Source organism: Sus scrofa, chromosome X (genome assembly GCF_000003025.6).
Source record: "Sus scrofa isolate TJ Tabasco breed Duroc chromosome X, Sscrofa11.1, whole genome shotgun sequence".
Taxonomy (NCBI): Eukaryota; Metazoa; Chordata; class Mammalia; order Artiodactyla; family Suidae; genus Sus; species Sus scrofa.
Genome location: NC_010461.5, coordinates 58,085,572 through 58,102,134, shown reverse-complemented (window position 1 = coordinate 58,102,134; position 16,563 = coordinate 58,085,572). Strand labels below are relative to the sequence as shown.

The 16,563-nt window shown below is 41.6% G+C and overlaps 1 protein-coding gene across 1 annotated transcript in view; it reads left to right on the top strand.

Annotated features, from left to right (window-relative positions):
* ERCC6L (ERCC excision repair 6 like, spindle assembly checkpoint helicase) overlaps window positions 1-14,919 on the top strand; it is a 30,727-nt gene extending 15,808 nt beyond the window's left edge. Inside the window, exon 2 of the mRNA XM_003360364.4 lies at window positions 10,902-14,919. Within this exon, the coding sequence (XP_003360412.2) occupies window positions 10,902-14,577 (3,676 nt within the window). The 3' untranslated portion in view covers window positions 14,578-14,919. The remainder of the gene's footprint in view (window positions 1-10,901) is intronic.

Sequence of the window (16,563 nt, the reverse complement as noted above, 5' to 3'; positions counted from 1 at the left end):
TTATAAAACCACTTAAATTGTATTAATATTGAAGTGACTTTCTCTGCTTCTACTTAATATACTATCTTGGAGGCAGTGTTTCTCAAACCACCTCCAGGTCTTAGATGGTCGGGCAGTCATCTGCACTATAGTCTGCTAGCGTATGGTTAGTGGAAGAACTTTTTGAGGTTTACAAACTCTTGGAAAGATAAAAGATTGCCCATGGTATCCTTTTCTTTTTGGACTGCACCTGAGGCATGTGGAAGTTCCCAGGCCAGGGGTCAAATCTGCACCACAGCAGTGACTCGAGCCACTGCATTAACAATACCAGATCCTTAACCTGCTGAGCCACCAGGGAACTCCCTTCCCATTGTATCTGAAAGATGTTTTCTTTCTCTTAACTTTCTGAGTATCCTGATCTCACCATTCCATGCCTTTGGCGAACATTTACCAAATGCTTCTGTGGACCAGCCCACCCTGCTGGATGCTGAGGATGCAGTGGTGAAAAAGACATGTCCTGGGAGTTCCCTTCATGGCTCAGTGGTTAACGAATCTGACTAGGAACCATGAGGTTGTGGGTTTGATCCCTGGCCTTGCTCAGTGGGTTAGGGATCCGGCGTTGCTGTGAGCTGTGGTGTAGGCTGCAGACGTGGCTTGGATCCCGTGTTGCTGTGGCTCTGGTGTAGGCCAGTGGCTACAGCTCCGGTTCGACCCCTAGCCTGGGAACCTCCATGTGCCGCGGGAGCGGCCCTAGAAAAGGCAAAAAGACAAAAAAAAAAAAAAAAAAAAAAAAAAAAAAAAGACACATGTCCTTATAGTGTGGAAGAAAGACAAGTGGAAAATTTCATATGATAGATATAAATACAGAGGATATGTCCCTAATCCAGATTTTGTGTGTGTGTGTGTGTATGTGTATGAAGGGAGAAGTTATGTCTTAGAAAAAAATAGTACCTCAGAGTTTCCGTTGTGGCTCACTGGTGATGAACCCAACTAGTAGCCATGAGGACACGGGTTCCATCCCTGGCCTTGCTCAGTGAGTTAAGGGTCCGGCATTGCCATGAGCTCTGGCGTAGATGGCAGATGAGGCTCAGATCTGGCGTTGCTACAGCTCTGGTTAGACCCCTAGCCTGGGAACCTCCATATGCTGTTGGTGTGACCCTAAAAAGGACAAAAGACCAAAAAAAAAAAAAAAGTTAAACATAAAATTTCCATGTGACTCAGCAATTCCACTCTTAGGTATATACCCAATAGAATTGAAAACCAGGACCCAAACAGATACTTGTACACCAGCACTCACTGCAGCAGTATTTATAAGAGCCAAAGCATGGAAACAACCCAAGTGTCCATCTATAGATGAATGGATAAACAGAATGTGTTTACATGCAGTGGACCTAAATTTTCAGACTTAAGAAAGAATGAAATTGTGACACATGCTACAATATGGATGAACCTTGAAAACAGTATGCTAAGTGAAATAAGCCAGACACTAAGGGAAGAATATTGTATGAATCCACTTATATAAGATACCTAGAATAGGCAAATTCACATAGAGACAGAAAGTAGAACGGGTTACCAGGGCCTGGAGGCAAGGAGCAATGGGGAGTTATTACTTAATAGGTACAGAGTTTCAGTTTGGGGTAATGAAAAAATTTAGAAATAGATAGTGGTGATGGTTTTACAACATTATGAATATAATTAATGCCATTGAAATATATACAAATAAAATGGTTAAAATGGCAAATTTTATCTTATATAGATTTCACCACAATTTGAAAAAAAAAAATCCCCAGAAATTTATTCTCTTACAGTTCTGGAGGCCAGAAGTCTGAAATCAAAGTGTCAGTAGGGTTAGTTTCTTTTTGGAGGCTGTGAGAGAGAATCTTTTCCATGCTTCTCTTAGCTTCTGGTGTCACTGGCGATCCTTGGAGTTTCTTGGCACATAGATGCATCACTCCAGTTTCTGCCTCTGTCTTCACATGGCATTCTCCACTCTGACTCTGTCCTGTCTCTGTGTGTCGAAATGTACCTCATAAGGATGCCAGTCATGTTGGATTAGGGCCTACCCTAATCCAGTATGACCTCATCTTAACTTGATTACATCTGCAAATACCCTATTTTCCAAGTAAGGTCACAGCCACAAGATCCAGGGGATGTTATTAAATCCAGTACGAAGCCACTGCTGTGGATAAGATCTTCTGGGGAAACACACAGAGTCAGAAGGGCAGTGAAACAAAAAGATCCTCAGAAATACCAGCGTTTTTATGGGGACAGGCGGAAGGGGAAGAATTCAAGATGCAGACTGAGAAGGAGTGGTTAGGTAGGAAGAAATCCAGGAGAGAGTGTTATGTGCCACTGTACCCAAGGAGGAGGGAAAACTTAATGAGGGAGATAGTGGTCAGTGGTTTTAAATGCAGCAGAAAGGTCAAGAAAAATAAAGACCAAGAGGAGGCCATTGGGTTTGGCCATATGGAGGTCTTTGGTGCCATTGGTGAAAACAGTTGCATTAGGGTGCTTGGGTAAGAAGCCAAATTGCAGTGTGTTCAGTTATGACTCCCAGTTATGTAAGCCTATGAACTGAGAGGCAGCAGTCTATGGGCAAAGCAGCACCCACCTTAATGACCCACCACCCAGATTCTATTAACATTTCACTGTACTTACTACATATCTATTCTGCCAATCCTTCTTATTTTTTAAATGCATTTCAAAGTAAGTGGCAGACCTCAGGATATTTCCTCCTACTTCGGCATACCTACCTTTAATTAGATTTCAATATTTTAGGGTTTTTTTCTTTTTCTTTCTTTCTTTCTTTTTTTTTTTTTTTTTGTCCTTTTGGGGCCACATCCTTGACATATGAAGTTCTCAGGCTAGGGATGGAATTGGAGCCGTGTCTGCGACCTACACCACAGCTCACGGCAAGGCCAGATCCTTCCTAGTTGGATTCATTTCCGCTGTGCCATGATGGGAACTCCTGTTTTTTCTTTTTTGGCCACTCCACGGCATATGGAATTCCTGGGCCAGGGATCAGATTGAAGCCACAGTTGCTACCTATGCCACAGCTGCGGCAACGCGCATTCTTTAACCCACTGTTCAGGGCCAGGGATTGAACCTGTGTCCTGGCACTGCAGAGATGCTGCCAATCCCGTTATGCCACAGCAGGAACTCCCATTTAGTGAGTTTTGACAAATGGATACACCTATGTAACCCAAACCACTGTCAAGGTATAGGATGTTATTATCACTCCAGAATGTTCCCTTATGTCCCTTCCCAGGGCAATCTTCACTCCTACCTTTGACCTCTAGAGGCAACCACTGCTCTTATGTTTTCCATCACAGATTAGTTTTGTCTATTACAGAACTTCACATAAGTAAAAATCACACTGCTTCTACTTTTATACCTGGCTTCTTTGGCTCAGCATAATGTTTTTGAGGCTCATACATGTATGAATTAATGCATGCCTTCTTACATATGGTAGTTCATTCTTTTCTATTATTGAGTTGTAGTCTATTATTTGAATATACCACAGATTGTTAATGCAAGCTGGTACAGTTGGTTGTTTCCATTTTTTTCAGCCACATCCACAGGATGTGAAAGTTCCCCTGCCAGGGTTCAAACCTGAACCACAGCAGTGACCCAAGCTGCTGCAGTGACAACACCAGATTCTTAACCAGCTGAGCCACAAGAAAACTCTTGTTTCTAGTTTTTGGACATTAAGAGTAAAGCAGGAGTTCCTGTTGTGGCCCGGTGGTAAATGAACCCGACTAGTATCCGTGAGGACGCAGGTTCAATCCCTGGCCTTGCTCAGTGAGTTAAGGATCCGGCATTGCTGTGAGCTGTGGTAGAGGTCACAGACACGGCTTGGATCCCACGTTGCTGTGGCTGTGGCGTAGGCCAGCAGCTATAGCTCCAATTAGACCCCTAGCCTGAGAACCTCCATGTGCTGAGCATATGGCCCTTAAAAAAAAAAAAAAAAAAAAGAGTAAGGCAATGCGAGGAGGTTTGTTTGGTTTTTAAATTAAAAAAATTTTTTATTATAGTTGATTTACAATGTTTTTTATTCTTGGATGTCCATTTCACAAATGGGCCTAAGCAGGGAAAAGTTAACTATTAGTAATACTTGCTATTTGACTGAAATGTGAACCATATTCACCTCTAATTTATCCCATAAGTTGCTATTTAATAATACTAAGTTTGTGTTTATAAGTGATTATGACAAATTATTTTCTACTTTGATTAAAATGATCACCCCTGAAAGTAAGCCCAAAAGGCGGCCATCTTCCCAGGCTAGTTGTATGATCCGGGCTTTGATGGCATGGTTTCCAACACTGACATTCAGGTCATCTGCAGTTTTTATGTCAGCCACACATGTTTTGTTGATTCTGATTGAGAATCAAAAGACTTGACAAACTGTGCCCGATGTATCCTCATGCATCTTGACAAGGGGACTAGATATATGGAGATGTATCAAGCCCCCTGATGTGTCCTTATCAGGGGCGTGGATAAGCATTCAGGAACTGAGTTCTTGTGAAAAGGACAGCAGTAACTATTCACATGGACTGAGATTAGCAGGACCAGGCTCCTGTACCCCTATTGGAGGCCCAGTTTCTGGTGGTCAGGTTAGAAAAGAGTAACTTTTTCTTTGCGGGTGAAACCAGTAAAGTTTTATTGGGTCAGGGTCTTCAAATTTAGTTCCCTGTCCTGTCATATTCCAGAAGAACATCATAGGGAATGTTCCAAAGGGCCCACCAGGCTAAGGACAACCTAGTGCTTGTCTCTGCAGTTTAAGCTTGTGTCTTTTCAGCTGCTGATTTGCAGACACTGTTGTGTTTAGTTGGGTTTAGCTTTTTGGGCTGTTTTTATAGCATGGATAATTGGTTTCTCCAGGTAGGGAAACTTTGTAGCATCTCAGCCTGGCATTCTCTCTATGAGAGGAAAGGCTTCTCAAGGTAATATCCAAGGAATGGAAGGATGGAAGATGGGATGGGATTGCTGAGATGTTGGTTGGCTGTAGTTGAGGAAGATTTTGCATCTGGGGAAACAAAGATCTTTTGGGCAGAGATGGTTGTAAATGGCTACTTGGGCAGGATTTCTTAAGGCAAAAACCTTTAGGTGGGGATAGGACCCAGGAAATTAGCAGCTGCGCAGTTCTGCCGATGAAAGGGTAGCTTTTCAGGTTCAGGACTTGTAGCCTATGTTTAATGCTTGTGTCTTCTTCCTCCTGGAGTTGTTTGTACGCAATCTTTCTTTCTTTTTTCTTTTTTTCTTTCTTTTTTTTTTTTTTTGGCTGCACCTGAAGCATGCAGAGGTTCCTGGGCCAGGGATTAAACCTATGCCACAGCAGTGACAATACCAGATCTTTAACCCACTGCACCATCCAGAAAGTCCTATACAATCTTTCTATATGTCCTTTAAAACTTCCTGAAAGGGAATGTTTTATAGTCTATATAAAATATTTACAGATATAAAAAAATATAAATATTTTTAATTTTTATAGTATAAAATATTTCATATAAATATATAGAACATATTCTAGGCATGTAATTTGAGATACAGTCATTCAAATGTAAAGATCTTTGTTTTATTGTCCCTTGCTATGGAATTAAAGTCTCTCTTTGGGGTTGACAGTTTTATATCTGAATAGTTTTTTTAATTAAAAATTTTTTTTTATTTTATAATTTTTATTTTTTTCCATTATAGTTGATTTATAGTATTCTGTCAATTTCCACTGCACAGCAAAGTGACCCAGTCATATTCATATATATATATATGTGTGTGTGTGTGTGTTTGTGTGTGTGTATATATATATATATATATATATATATGTATATATATTCTTTTTCTCACATTATCCTTCATCATGTTCCATCACAAGTGACTGGATATAGTTTTCTGTGCTCTCTATATAGCAGGATCTCATTGCTTGTCCACTCCAAATGCAATAGTTTGCATCTATTAACCTCAGACTCCCAGTCCACCTACTCCCCGCTTGGCAACCACAAGTCTGTTCTCCAAGTCCATGAGTTTATTTTCTGTGGAAAGGTTTATTTGCACCATATATTAATTCCAGATATAAGTGATATCATATGGTGTTTGTCATTCTCTTTCTGACTTACTTCATTTAGTATGAGAGTCTCTAGTTTCATCCATGTTGCTGCAAATGGCATCATTTTCTTCTTTTTTATGGCTGGGTAGTATTCCATTGTGTATATATACCACATCTTCTTAACCCATTCATCTGTCAGTGGACATGTAGGTTGTTTCCATGTCTTGAATGTTGTTGAATGGTGCTGCACTGATGATAGGGGTGCATTTATCTTTTGGGATGAAAGTTTTGTCTGGATATATTCCCAAGAATAGGATTGCTGGGTCATATGGTAGTTCTATATTTAGTTTTCAGAGGTACCTCTGTACTGTTTTCCATAGTGGTTAGACCAATTTACATTGCCGCCAGCAGTGTAGGAGGGTTCCCTTTTCTCCATACCCTCTCCAGCATTTGTTATTTGTTGACTTGTTAATGATGGCCATTCTGACTGGTGTGAGGTGGTACCTCATAGTAGTTTTGATTTGCATTTCTCTAATAATTAGTGATGTTGAACATTTTTTCGTGTGCTTAGTGGCCGTCTGTATATCTCCTTTGGAGAAATGTCTATTCCGGTCTTTTGCCCATTTTTCACTTGGGTTGGGTGTTTTTGCTGTTGAGCTGTATAAGTTGTTTGTATATTTAAAGGTTAAGTCCTTGTCAGTTGCATCATTTGAAACTACTCCCATTCCATAAGTTGTCTTTTCTTTATGGTTTCTTTTGCTGTGCAAAAGCTTGTCAGTTTGATTAGGTCCCATTGGTTTATTTTTGCTTTTATTTCTGATGCCTTGGGATACTGACCTAGGAAAACATTTGCACGGTTGATGTTAGAGAATGTTTTGCCTATGTTCTCTTCTAGGAGTTTTATGGTGTCTTGTCTTACGTTTAAGTCTTTAAGCCATTTCGAGTTCATTTTTGTGCATGGTGTGAGGGAGTTTTTTTTTTTTTTTTTTTTGGTCTTTTGTCTTTGTTGTTGTTGCTGCTATTTCTTGGGCCGCTCCCGCGGCATATGGAGGTTCCCAGGCTAGGGGTCTAATCGGAGCTGTAGCTGCCAGCCTACGCCAGAGCCACAGCAACGCGGGATCCGAGCTGCGTCTGCAACCTACACCACAGCTCACCGCAACGCCGGATCCTTAACCCACTGAGCAAGGGCAGGGACCGAACCCGCAACCTCATGGTTCCTAGTCAGATTCGTTAACCACTGCGCCACGACGGGAACTCCGTTTTTTTTTTTTTTTTTTTTTTTAATCATATTAGTGCTTCACATGTAAGTGTCTTAAAAATTATTAAATTGGGGAGTTCTCTTGGGGTGCAGTGGGTTAAAGAGCCAGCATTGTAATTGCAAGTGGCTTGGGTTGCTGCTATGGCGTGGGTTCAATTCCTGGCCTGGGAACTTCTACATGCTGTAGGTACATGAACAAAAAAAAAATTAAATTGGTAAATAAAAATGAAAACTGACATTCTTCCCCCATACTGTAGCACTATTTTTATCCTTATCCTCCTGCTTGAGAGAAGGTTCTTTCTCCTGAACTGGTTACTCTTCCCTTGTCCTCTTGGCTCCTAAGCAGGCCTGGCTTCTCCCGAGCTTAACCCAAGAAAATAGGGGGGCAGTTTTGGAAAGTCCCTGAAGTATTAGCTGAGTTCACCCGATATCAGCACTATAAAAAGCAGATTTTGTTTTTCTTCCCCATGATTCCATTGTAGGGAAAGAATATTGTCCTAGGTCCAACTTCATTGTTGGAGCAAGCAAGGTGCAGGGGAAGAGCTGAGATGCACTATTAGACATGCTAACTAGGGTGTTCCAGGGACTGGGAAAGGCAGTGTGGCTGATAGCGGGGGTTTGATCTTGCCACAAAGTGGTGGTGGCCATACAATACTGTAAACTCCACTTGTGGTTCAGGCAGAAAGTTGACAAATACAAATGTGGGAGTTCCAGAGGCTGGGTGGAAAGAACCCAGCAGTACGAGTCTTAGGTTGTTGGTAAGAAGTCTAGGCAGACACTCAGCATTTTAAAGATTGGTGTATGATTATGGGGACTCTGGCCAGAGTGGATTCTTAACCCACTGTGCCACCAGGGGAACTCCTCCTTTTTTTTTTTTTTTTTGTTAAATTTTTTTATTATAGTTGATTTACAATGATCTGTCAATTTCTGCTATTCAGCAAAGTGACCCAGTCATACATTTATATATATTCTTTTTTTCACATTATCCTCTATCGTGTTCTATCACAAGTGATTAGATATAAGTTCCCTGTGCTATACAGCAGGATCTCATTGCTTATCCACTCCAAATGCAATAGTTTGCATCTACTAACCCCAGACTCCCAATCCATCCCACTCCCTCACCCTCCCCCCCAGGCAACCACAAGTCTATTCTCCAAGTCCATGATTTACTTTTCTGTAGAAAGGTTCATTTGTGCCGTATATTCAATTCCAACTATAAGTGATATATATGGCATTTGTCTTTCTCTTTCAGACTTACTTCACTTAGTATAAGAGCTAGTTGTATCCATGTTGCTGCAAATGGCACTATTTTGTTATTTTTATGGCTGAGTAGTATTCCATTGTGTGTGTGTATGTATGCCACATCTTCTTTTTTTTTGGTCTTTTTAGGGCCACACCTATGGCATGTGGAGATTCCTAGGCTAGGGGTCCAACGGAGCTGCAGCCACCAGCCTACGCCAGAGCCACAGCAACATCAGATCCGAGCCGCCTCTGTGACCTACACCATAGCTTACAGCAACACTGGATCCTCAACCCACTTAGCAAGACTGGGGATCAAACCTACATCCTTATGGATGCTAGTCGGGTTCATTAACCACTGAACCACAACAGGAACTCCTGTACCACATCTTCTTAATCCATTCATCTGTTGATGGACATTTAGGTTGTTTCCATATCTTTGCTGTTGTGAAGTGTGCTTCAATGAACATATGGGTGCATGTGTCTTTTTCAAGGAAAGTTTTGTCTGGATATACGCCCAGGAGGTGGGCTTGTTGGATCATATGGTAGTTCTTTTTGTTTTATTTTTTAGGCCACACCCATGGCATATAGAAGTACCCAGGCTAGGGATTGAGTTGGAGCAACAGCTGCCAGCCTGGACCACAGCCGTAGCAACATGGGATCTAAGCCATGTCTACGACCTATACCACAGCTCACAGCAACACCAGATCCTTAACCCACTGAGCGAGACCAGGGATCAAACCTGTAGCCTCATGGATACTGGTCGGATTCACTTCTGCTGCACCACAACAGGAGCTCCCCATATGATAGTTCTATATTTAGTTTTCTAAGGTACTTCCATGTGCTTTTCCATAGTGGTTGTACCAATTTACGTTTCCACCAACGGTGTAGGTGGGTTCCTTTTTCTTCACACTCTCTCCAGCATTTGTTATTTGTAGACTTAACAATGATGGCCATTCTGACAGGTGTGAGGTGTTACCTCATTGTAGTTTTTATTTGCATATCTCTGTTAGTGATGTTGAGCATTTTTTTCACGTGCCTGTTGGCCATCCATATGTCTTCTTTGGAGAAATGTCTATTTAGGTCTTCCTCTGATTTTTCAATTGGGTTGTTTGTTTTGTTGCTTTAGAGTTGTATGTCCTTTTTCCCTTTTAAACAAACTTTTAAGAGTAATTTTAGATTTACAGGACTATTTCAAAGTTAGTACAGAGAGTTTCCATTTACCCTACACTAAGTTTCCCCCATTGCTAAGTATGGTACATTAATTACAGTTACTTAATGCTGCTGATACATTATTATTAACTGATACATTGTTATTAACTAAACCAATGCTGATACATTATTATTAACTAAATCCAGCCCAGAGATGATGGTGATTTGGACCACAGTAGTGGTAGAGATGGGAGAGAAAGACACAGGTTATATTTGCGAAATAAAGTTAGTAGGACTTGGGGACCATTGGCAAAGGGATGGGGTGGTAAAAAGAGGAAGAAGTCAAAGATGACTCATATTTGGTTTGGAGTCATAGATGATCTTTAGACTTCTAGCTCGTATGGCTAATGGCTAAGTGAATGGTAGTGTCATTTATTACCATACAAATGGAAAAGCATGTCTTAAGGGGGGAAATAATAAGTTTAATTTGTGATTAATTGGATTTGGAGGCGCCTATGAAACTTTCAAGTGGAGATGTCCAGAGGCAGTTGGAATGTGGGTCTAGATTAGAGCTTGAGGGCAAGCGCCGGATTGGAAAAAATGCTTTGGAAGCTCTGGGAGAGGATGAGGAAAGAGTAAAAGGAGTGAGAAGAGGGCCCAGGACTGAGCCCTCGGGGAGGAAGAATAGGAACCTAAGCAAGAGAGAGAAGAAATGGCCAGTGATGGGAGAGGAAACCAGGAGGAATCTATAGGAATCTGGTGGGAGAAGGGAATTATAAGGAGAGAGTGATCAATAGTGTGAAATGTATCACAGAGGTCCAGAAAAATAAGTTCCAAGAAGTGCCAATGTTATCTTTCTGTTTCTATGCTCCCATGGAATGGGTTGGTTGGTTGGTTTTATAAGAAAAAAAATCACTTTACACTTCTTATGGGTGGCAATTTTTTTTTAATGCTGTGAAATCAATAACCTTTGCACGTACATTTCCTACAACTAGTGCCTGAAGTTTTTGCTGGCAGTGTCTGGTGGATATTTGTGTCTGAAGTGATGCCAGCTTTCGTTGGCATCTTCTGTGCTAATCTTTCCTATTCTGACTTGAGGATATTAAATCTCAACTGTGGTTTGGCTTCCAAAGTGGATCCTTAGACTGAATGTTCAGTCTGTTTCATTTCTTTCTAATCTTCTATCAATATCTTTCTATATATCTTTTTTTTTAACCTTTTCTCTTTAAACAGATATGTGAAAGAGGCCAAAGAAGCAACTAAGAATGGAGATTTGGAAGAAGCACTTAAACTTTTCAATTTGGCAAAGGACATTTTTCCCAATGAAAAGGTGATGAGCAGAATCCAAAAAATACAGGAAGCCTTGGAGGAATTGGCAGAACACGGAGAGGATGAATTCACAGATGTGTGCAACTCTGGCCTGCTGCTTTATCGAGAGCTGCACAACCAGCTATTTGAATACCAGAAGGAAGGTGTGGCTTTCCTCTATAGCCTGTACAGGGATGGAAGAAGAGGTGGCATTTTGGCCGATGATATGGGATTAGGAAAGACTGTTCAAATCATCGCTTTCCTTTCTGGTATGTTTGATGCTTCACTTGTGAACCATGTGCTGCTGATCATGCCAACTAGTCTCATCAGCACGTGGCTAAGAGAATTTGTCAAGTGGACTCCAGGAATGAGAGTCAAAACCTTTCATGGTCCTAGCAAGGATGAACGTACCAGAAACCTCAGCCGGATTCAGCAAAGGAACGGCGTCATCATCACCACCTATCAAATGCTAATCAACAACTGGCAGCAACTTTCCAGCTTGAATGGCCGAGAGTTTGTGTGGGACTATGTCATCCTCGATGAAGCACATAAAATAAAAACGTCATCTACCAAGTCAGCAATATGTGCTCGAGCAATCCCTGCTCGTAATCGCATTCTCCTCACAGGAACCCCGATCCAAAATAATTTACAGGAACTGTGGTCCCTGTTTGATTTTGCTTGTCAAGGGTCCCTGCTAGGAACATTGAAAACTTTTAAAATGGAGTATGAAAACCCTATTACTAGAGCAAGAGAGAAGGATGCTACCCCAGGGGAAAAAGCCTTGGGATTTAAAATATCTGAAAACTTAATGGCAATCATAAAACCCTATTTTCTCAGGAGGACTAAAGAAGAGGTACAGAAGAAAAAGTCAAGCAACCCAGAGGTCCGACTTAGTGAAGAGGATCCAGATGCTGATGCCATATGCGAAATGCCTTCCCTTTCCAGGAAAAATGATTTAATTATCTGGATACGCCTTGTGCCACTACAAGAAGAAATATACAGGAAATTTGTGTCTCTAGATCATATCAAGGAGTTGTTAATGGAGACGCGCTCACCTTTGGCAGAGCTAGGTGTCTTAAAGAAGCTGTGTGATCATCCCAGGCTGCTCTCTGCACGGGCGTGTCAGTTGCTGAATCTAGGGGCTGTCAGATTCTCTGTCCAAGATGAAATTGAAGGGGAAGATTCCTCAGGTGTGGACCATATTGATCAAGTAAGTGATGAGACACTGATGGAAGAATCTGGAAAAATGACATTTCTAATGGACCTGCTTAAGAGACTGCGGGATGAAGGGCATCAAACGCTGGTGTTTTCCCAGTCAAGACAAATTCTAAACATCCTTGAACGCCTCTTAAAGAATAGGCACTTTAAGATACTGCGAATCGATGGAACAATCACTCATCTTGTGGAACGAGAAAAAAGAATTAGCTTGTTCCAGCAAAATAAAGACTATTCGGTTTTTCTGCTGACCACTCAAGTAGGTGGTGTGGGCTTAACATTAACTGCGGCAAGTAGAGTTGTCATCTTTGACCCTAGCTGGAATCCTGCAACTGATGCCCAAGCTGTGGATAGAGTTTACCGAATTGGACAAAAAGAAAATGTTGTGGTTTATAGGCTAATCACTTGTGGAACTGTAGAGGAGAAAATATACAGAAGACAGGTTTTCAAGGACTCATTAATAAGACAAACTACTGGGGATAAGAAGAACCCTTTCCGATATTTTAGTAAGCAGGAATTGAGAGAGCTCTTTACAATTGAGGATTTTCAGAACTCAGCAACCCAGCTGCAGCTTCAGTCTTTGCATGCTTCTCAGAGGAGATCTGATAAAAACCTAGATGAACATATTGCCTACCTGCACTCTCTGAGGATAGCTGGAATCTCAGACCATGATTTGATGTATACACGGGATCTGTCTGTTAAAGAAGAGCTTGATGTGATCGAAGACTCTCACTATATTCAACAAAGGGTTCAGAAAGCTCAATTCCTTGTTGAATCTGAGTCTCAAAATACAGAGCTCTTAATGGAAAGACAAAGGACAGCAAGTGAGGGGATCTGGCTGAGAGAACCTGTCTTTCCTTCTCAAACAAAGAAGAAATGTGCTGGATTCAATAAACCACAGCCTCGGCCTTCACCTCTTCTACCCACTCATCACATCCAGGAAGAAGACATCAGTTCCCAAATGGCCAGCATAATTATTGATGATCTGCCTGAAGAGAGTGAGAAACAAGATCTCTTCAGGATAAAGATGAATGATACCAGCCCTCAAAATGGTAGACACCCACGTGACAGTATATTGGATGCTAACTTTGTAGATACTTTACCCAGTGGGGGTGGAAAGGTAGAAGAAATTTGGACTGACTCTTTATCAGGGATGGCTCTACAGAAAGAGGCACTGCAAGAGGGGCCTATACAGGAGGTATTACGAGAGAGCCCCCTGGGAAGTTTTAGTTATTTACCCAACAAGTCAGTCAGAGCTGATATTGAGCCAAATCTAGATCATCTAGAGGATGATGAGATTTTACATCCCTGCAATCCCTGGCCTGTTAATCCCATAACAAAGGAGTCTCAAAATCCAGAATTGAGTGTGTCTGTTATTCAAATAGTGGATGATGGCTTAACAGCAGCCCACAGCACACTGCAGGATGCTCAAGTGAATGAGGTCAAGTTGGAAGAGGAACCTTTAGCATCTTCAGCACAGTACACATGTGATTTCAATCTTTTCTTGGAAGACTCTGCAGACAATGGACCAAATCTTTCCAGTCAGTCAGTGGAGCATGGTGAGAAAGAAAACAGCCTGTGTGGCTCTGCAGCTAATTCTGGAGTAGAGTTTGTGCATAGCAAAGCATGTCTCAGTGTGGATCTTTCTGAGAAAGATGAGGAGCCAGAAGAAGTTGTAGTTAATGTGAAAGTCAGAAGTAAAGCTAGACGGATTGATTCAGATGACGAAGATGCAAATGATACTTTTAAAGATACTTCAAGCACAAACCCATTCAACACATCTCCCTTCCCGTTTTTATCTGTAAAACAGTTTGATGCCTCAACTCCCAAAAATGACATCAGTCCACCTGGAAGTTTCTTTTCACCTAAAATATCTGATAGTATAAATAAGTCTATAAACTCTAGAAGATCTCTGGCTTCTAGGAGATCTCTTATTAATGTGGTTTTAGACCATGTGGAGGATATGGAGGAAAGACTTGACAATAGCAGTGAAGCAAAAGTTGCTGAAGATTTTCTGGAGGAAGGAGCAGAGGAAAGCATCAATGAAGCCCCAGAGTGTACAGAAGAATCTTCTGGAGAAACACTGTCTTCAGAAAATAAGTCCAGTGGGTTAAGTACACCTGGGCCTGGTGGTCTGGCTCCGGAGACCTCTTCTGGTGATCCTGAGCCTTCGTCTGGTGGACAGTTGGTTGACTCTCCCCAGGATGAGGCAGTGGAGTCAGTAAATGACTATGAGACTCTGGTCTTGCGTGGAAAAGAACTGAAAGCATGTGGAAAAATACAGGAGGCCTTAGACTGCTTAGTTAAAGCACTTGACATAAAAAGTTCAGATCCTGAAGTCATGCTCATGACTTTAAGTTTGTATAAGCAACTTAATAAAACTTGAGAATATAACCTGTTTATTGTATTTTAAAGTGAAACTGAGCATGAGGGAATTTGTTTCCATAATTGGATTCTTTAGGAGCCATGAAGCATTCAGGCTTAAGGCTAGAAAACTCAAAAAGTGAGTTTTTGTTTCCGACTTTCTTATAAATTCTGCCTTTACTGCCTGCTCCTGCCTCCCTCCCACCCCCGTACATGTATTCGGATGTTCTGAGCACTAGGTTTATTTTTTATTTTATTCTTATTTTTCTTTTAGGCATGCTCTGTAAGCTTAATAGAACAGTGTTATTTCTAGAGAAGTTTTTGCAAAATTACTCTGGCCATTTTAAATTTTATTCTGAAAATGATCCATTTTGTATATCACAGTTCAGATAATATTAAAGTTAACTCTTCTCAAGTGTTTTTCCTTCACTTTCTTTCACTGAGATGATTGATATTGGCACATGCATCTAGAAATTCCTTTAGGCAGAAATCTGTCATTAGTAGTCCAGATCTAAGACCTGCTTATTAACATGCTATTTTAGGCCCTCGGCTCACTATAGCTGGTGAGCCAAAGGCTGGGATAAGGTACCTGGTGCGGGCCTTTTTTCTTTCTTTCTTTTTCTTTCTTTTTTTTTTTTTTACATTTATTGCTTTGTTTATTGTCTTTTCTAGGGCCGTACCCTCAACATATGGAGGTTCCAGGGATCGAACCCGCAACCTCATGGTTTCTAGTTGGATTTGTTAACCACTGAGCCACAATGGGAACTCCAAGGGCTTCCTTCTTTATCACCGGTGCCCTACCCTGGAGTCCTTTTGCCCAAACATCTGGCCATCCTTCACTCACCACCAGCTGCATGCTGACACATGCTAGCACATCCTATCTTTGGGTTATAGATGGGAAAGGAGTTTGGTTCCACCCTAGAAACACGAAGTACGATACAGCCTTCTGCACACTGTCACTGGAGAATTTATCAATAATCTACTATGTATTAGGTACTCTGCATGGGTTTCTTGTTTAATCTTTACCATAGCCCTTTGAAGTCAAAGGCAGTATTTCCACTTTTTTTTCTTTTTCGGCTGCCCCGCATTCTGGGCCAGGGATCAGATCTGCGTCACAGGCTTGACCTAAGCCACAGCTGTGGCAATGCCGGATCCTTAACCCACTGTGCCAGGCCAGGGATTGAACCTGAGTCCCAGCACTCCCTAGACGCCACTAATCCTGTTGCGCTGCTGTGGGAACTCCAGCATTTCCATTTTTCAGTTGAGTAAAATGGCTTAATGAGGGCATGACCTGCCCAAGATCACACAGTAAGAGGTGGAATGGATTTTTAACTATGTGTTACTTTGTGAAAAGCCATTATAATAACCAAGCTGTTTTTATTCACAGCGCTTCTGACACCAAATGTGGGGGTTTTCCACACCAAGCAGTTCTCCAGTTCTCGACAGACACCAACTGGGTGTCCTACAATTCAATTCAATTCTGATCCTCCCTGGCTTAGGATTGGACTGCACACGGGTTTAAGGGCTCACTCCCATAAGACTGTCCTCACATCAGATGTCACTTGTTTGTATTAGGTCCCCACATTATCCACACTTCTGTCCAGCTTGTGGGCTACGAAATTGAGGGCGCCCATGAGCCCTCTTAAGGTTCAGTAATTTTCTAGACTGGCTCATAGAACTTAGGAAAACTTATTACCAGGGTTTTGTGGGGTTTTTTGTTTGTTTTGTTTTGTTTTGTTTTTATCAAGCCCCTGGCATGTGGAAGTTCCCGGACCAAGAATCAAAACAGTGCTACAGCAGCAGCCCAAGCCACTGCAGTGACAAAGCCAGATCTTTAACCTGCTGTGCCGCAAGAGAACTCCCTTACCAGTTTTTATAAATACAACTCAGGAACAGCCAAATGGAAGATTTGTGTGGGGCAAGGTGTGGGAGGGTGTGTGTGTGTGGTTTCCCTGTGTTCACTGGCTGAAGCTCTCCAAACCCTGTTGTTTTGGATTTTTAAGGGAGG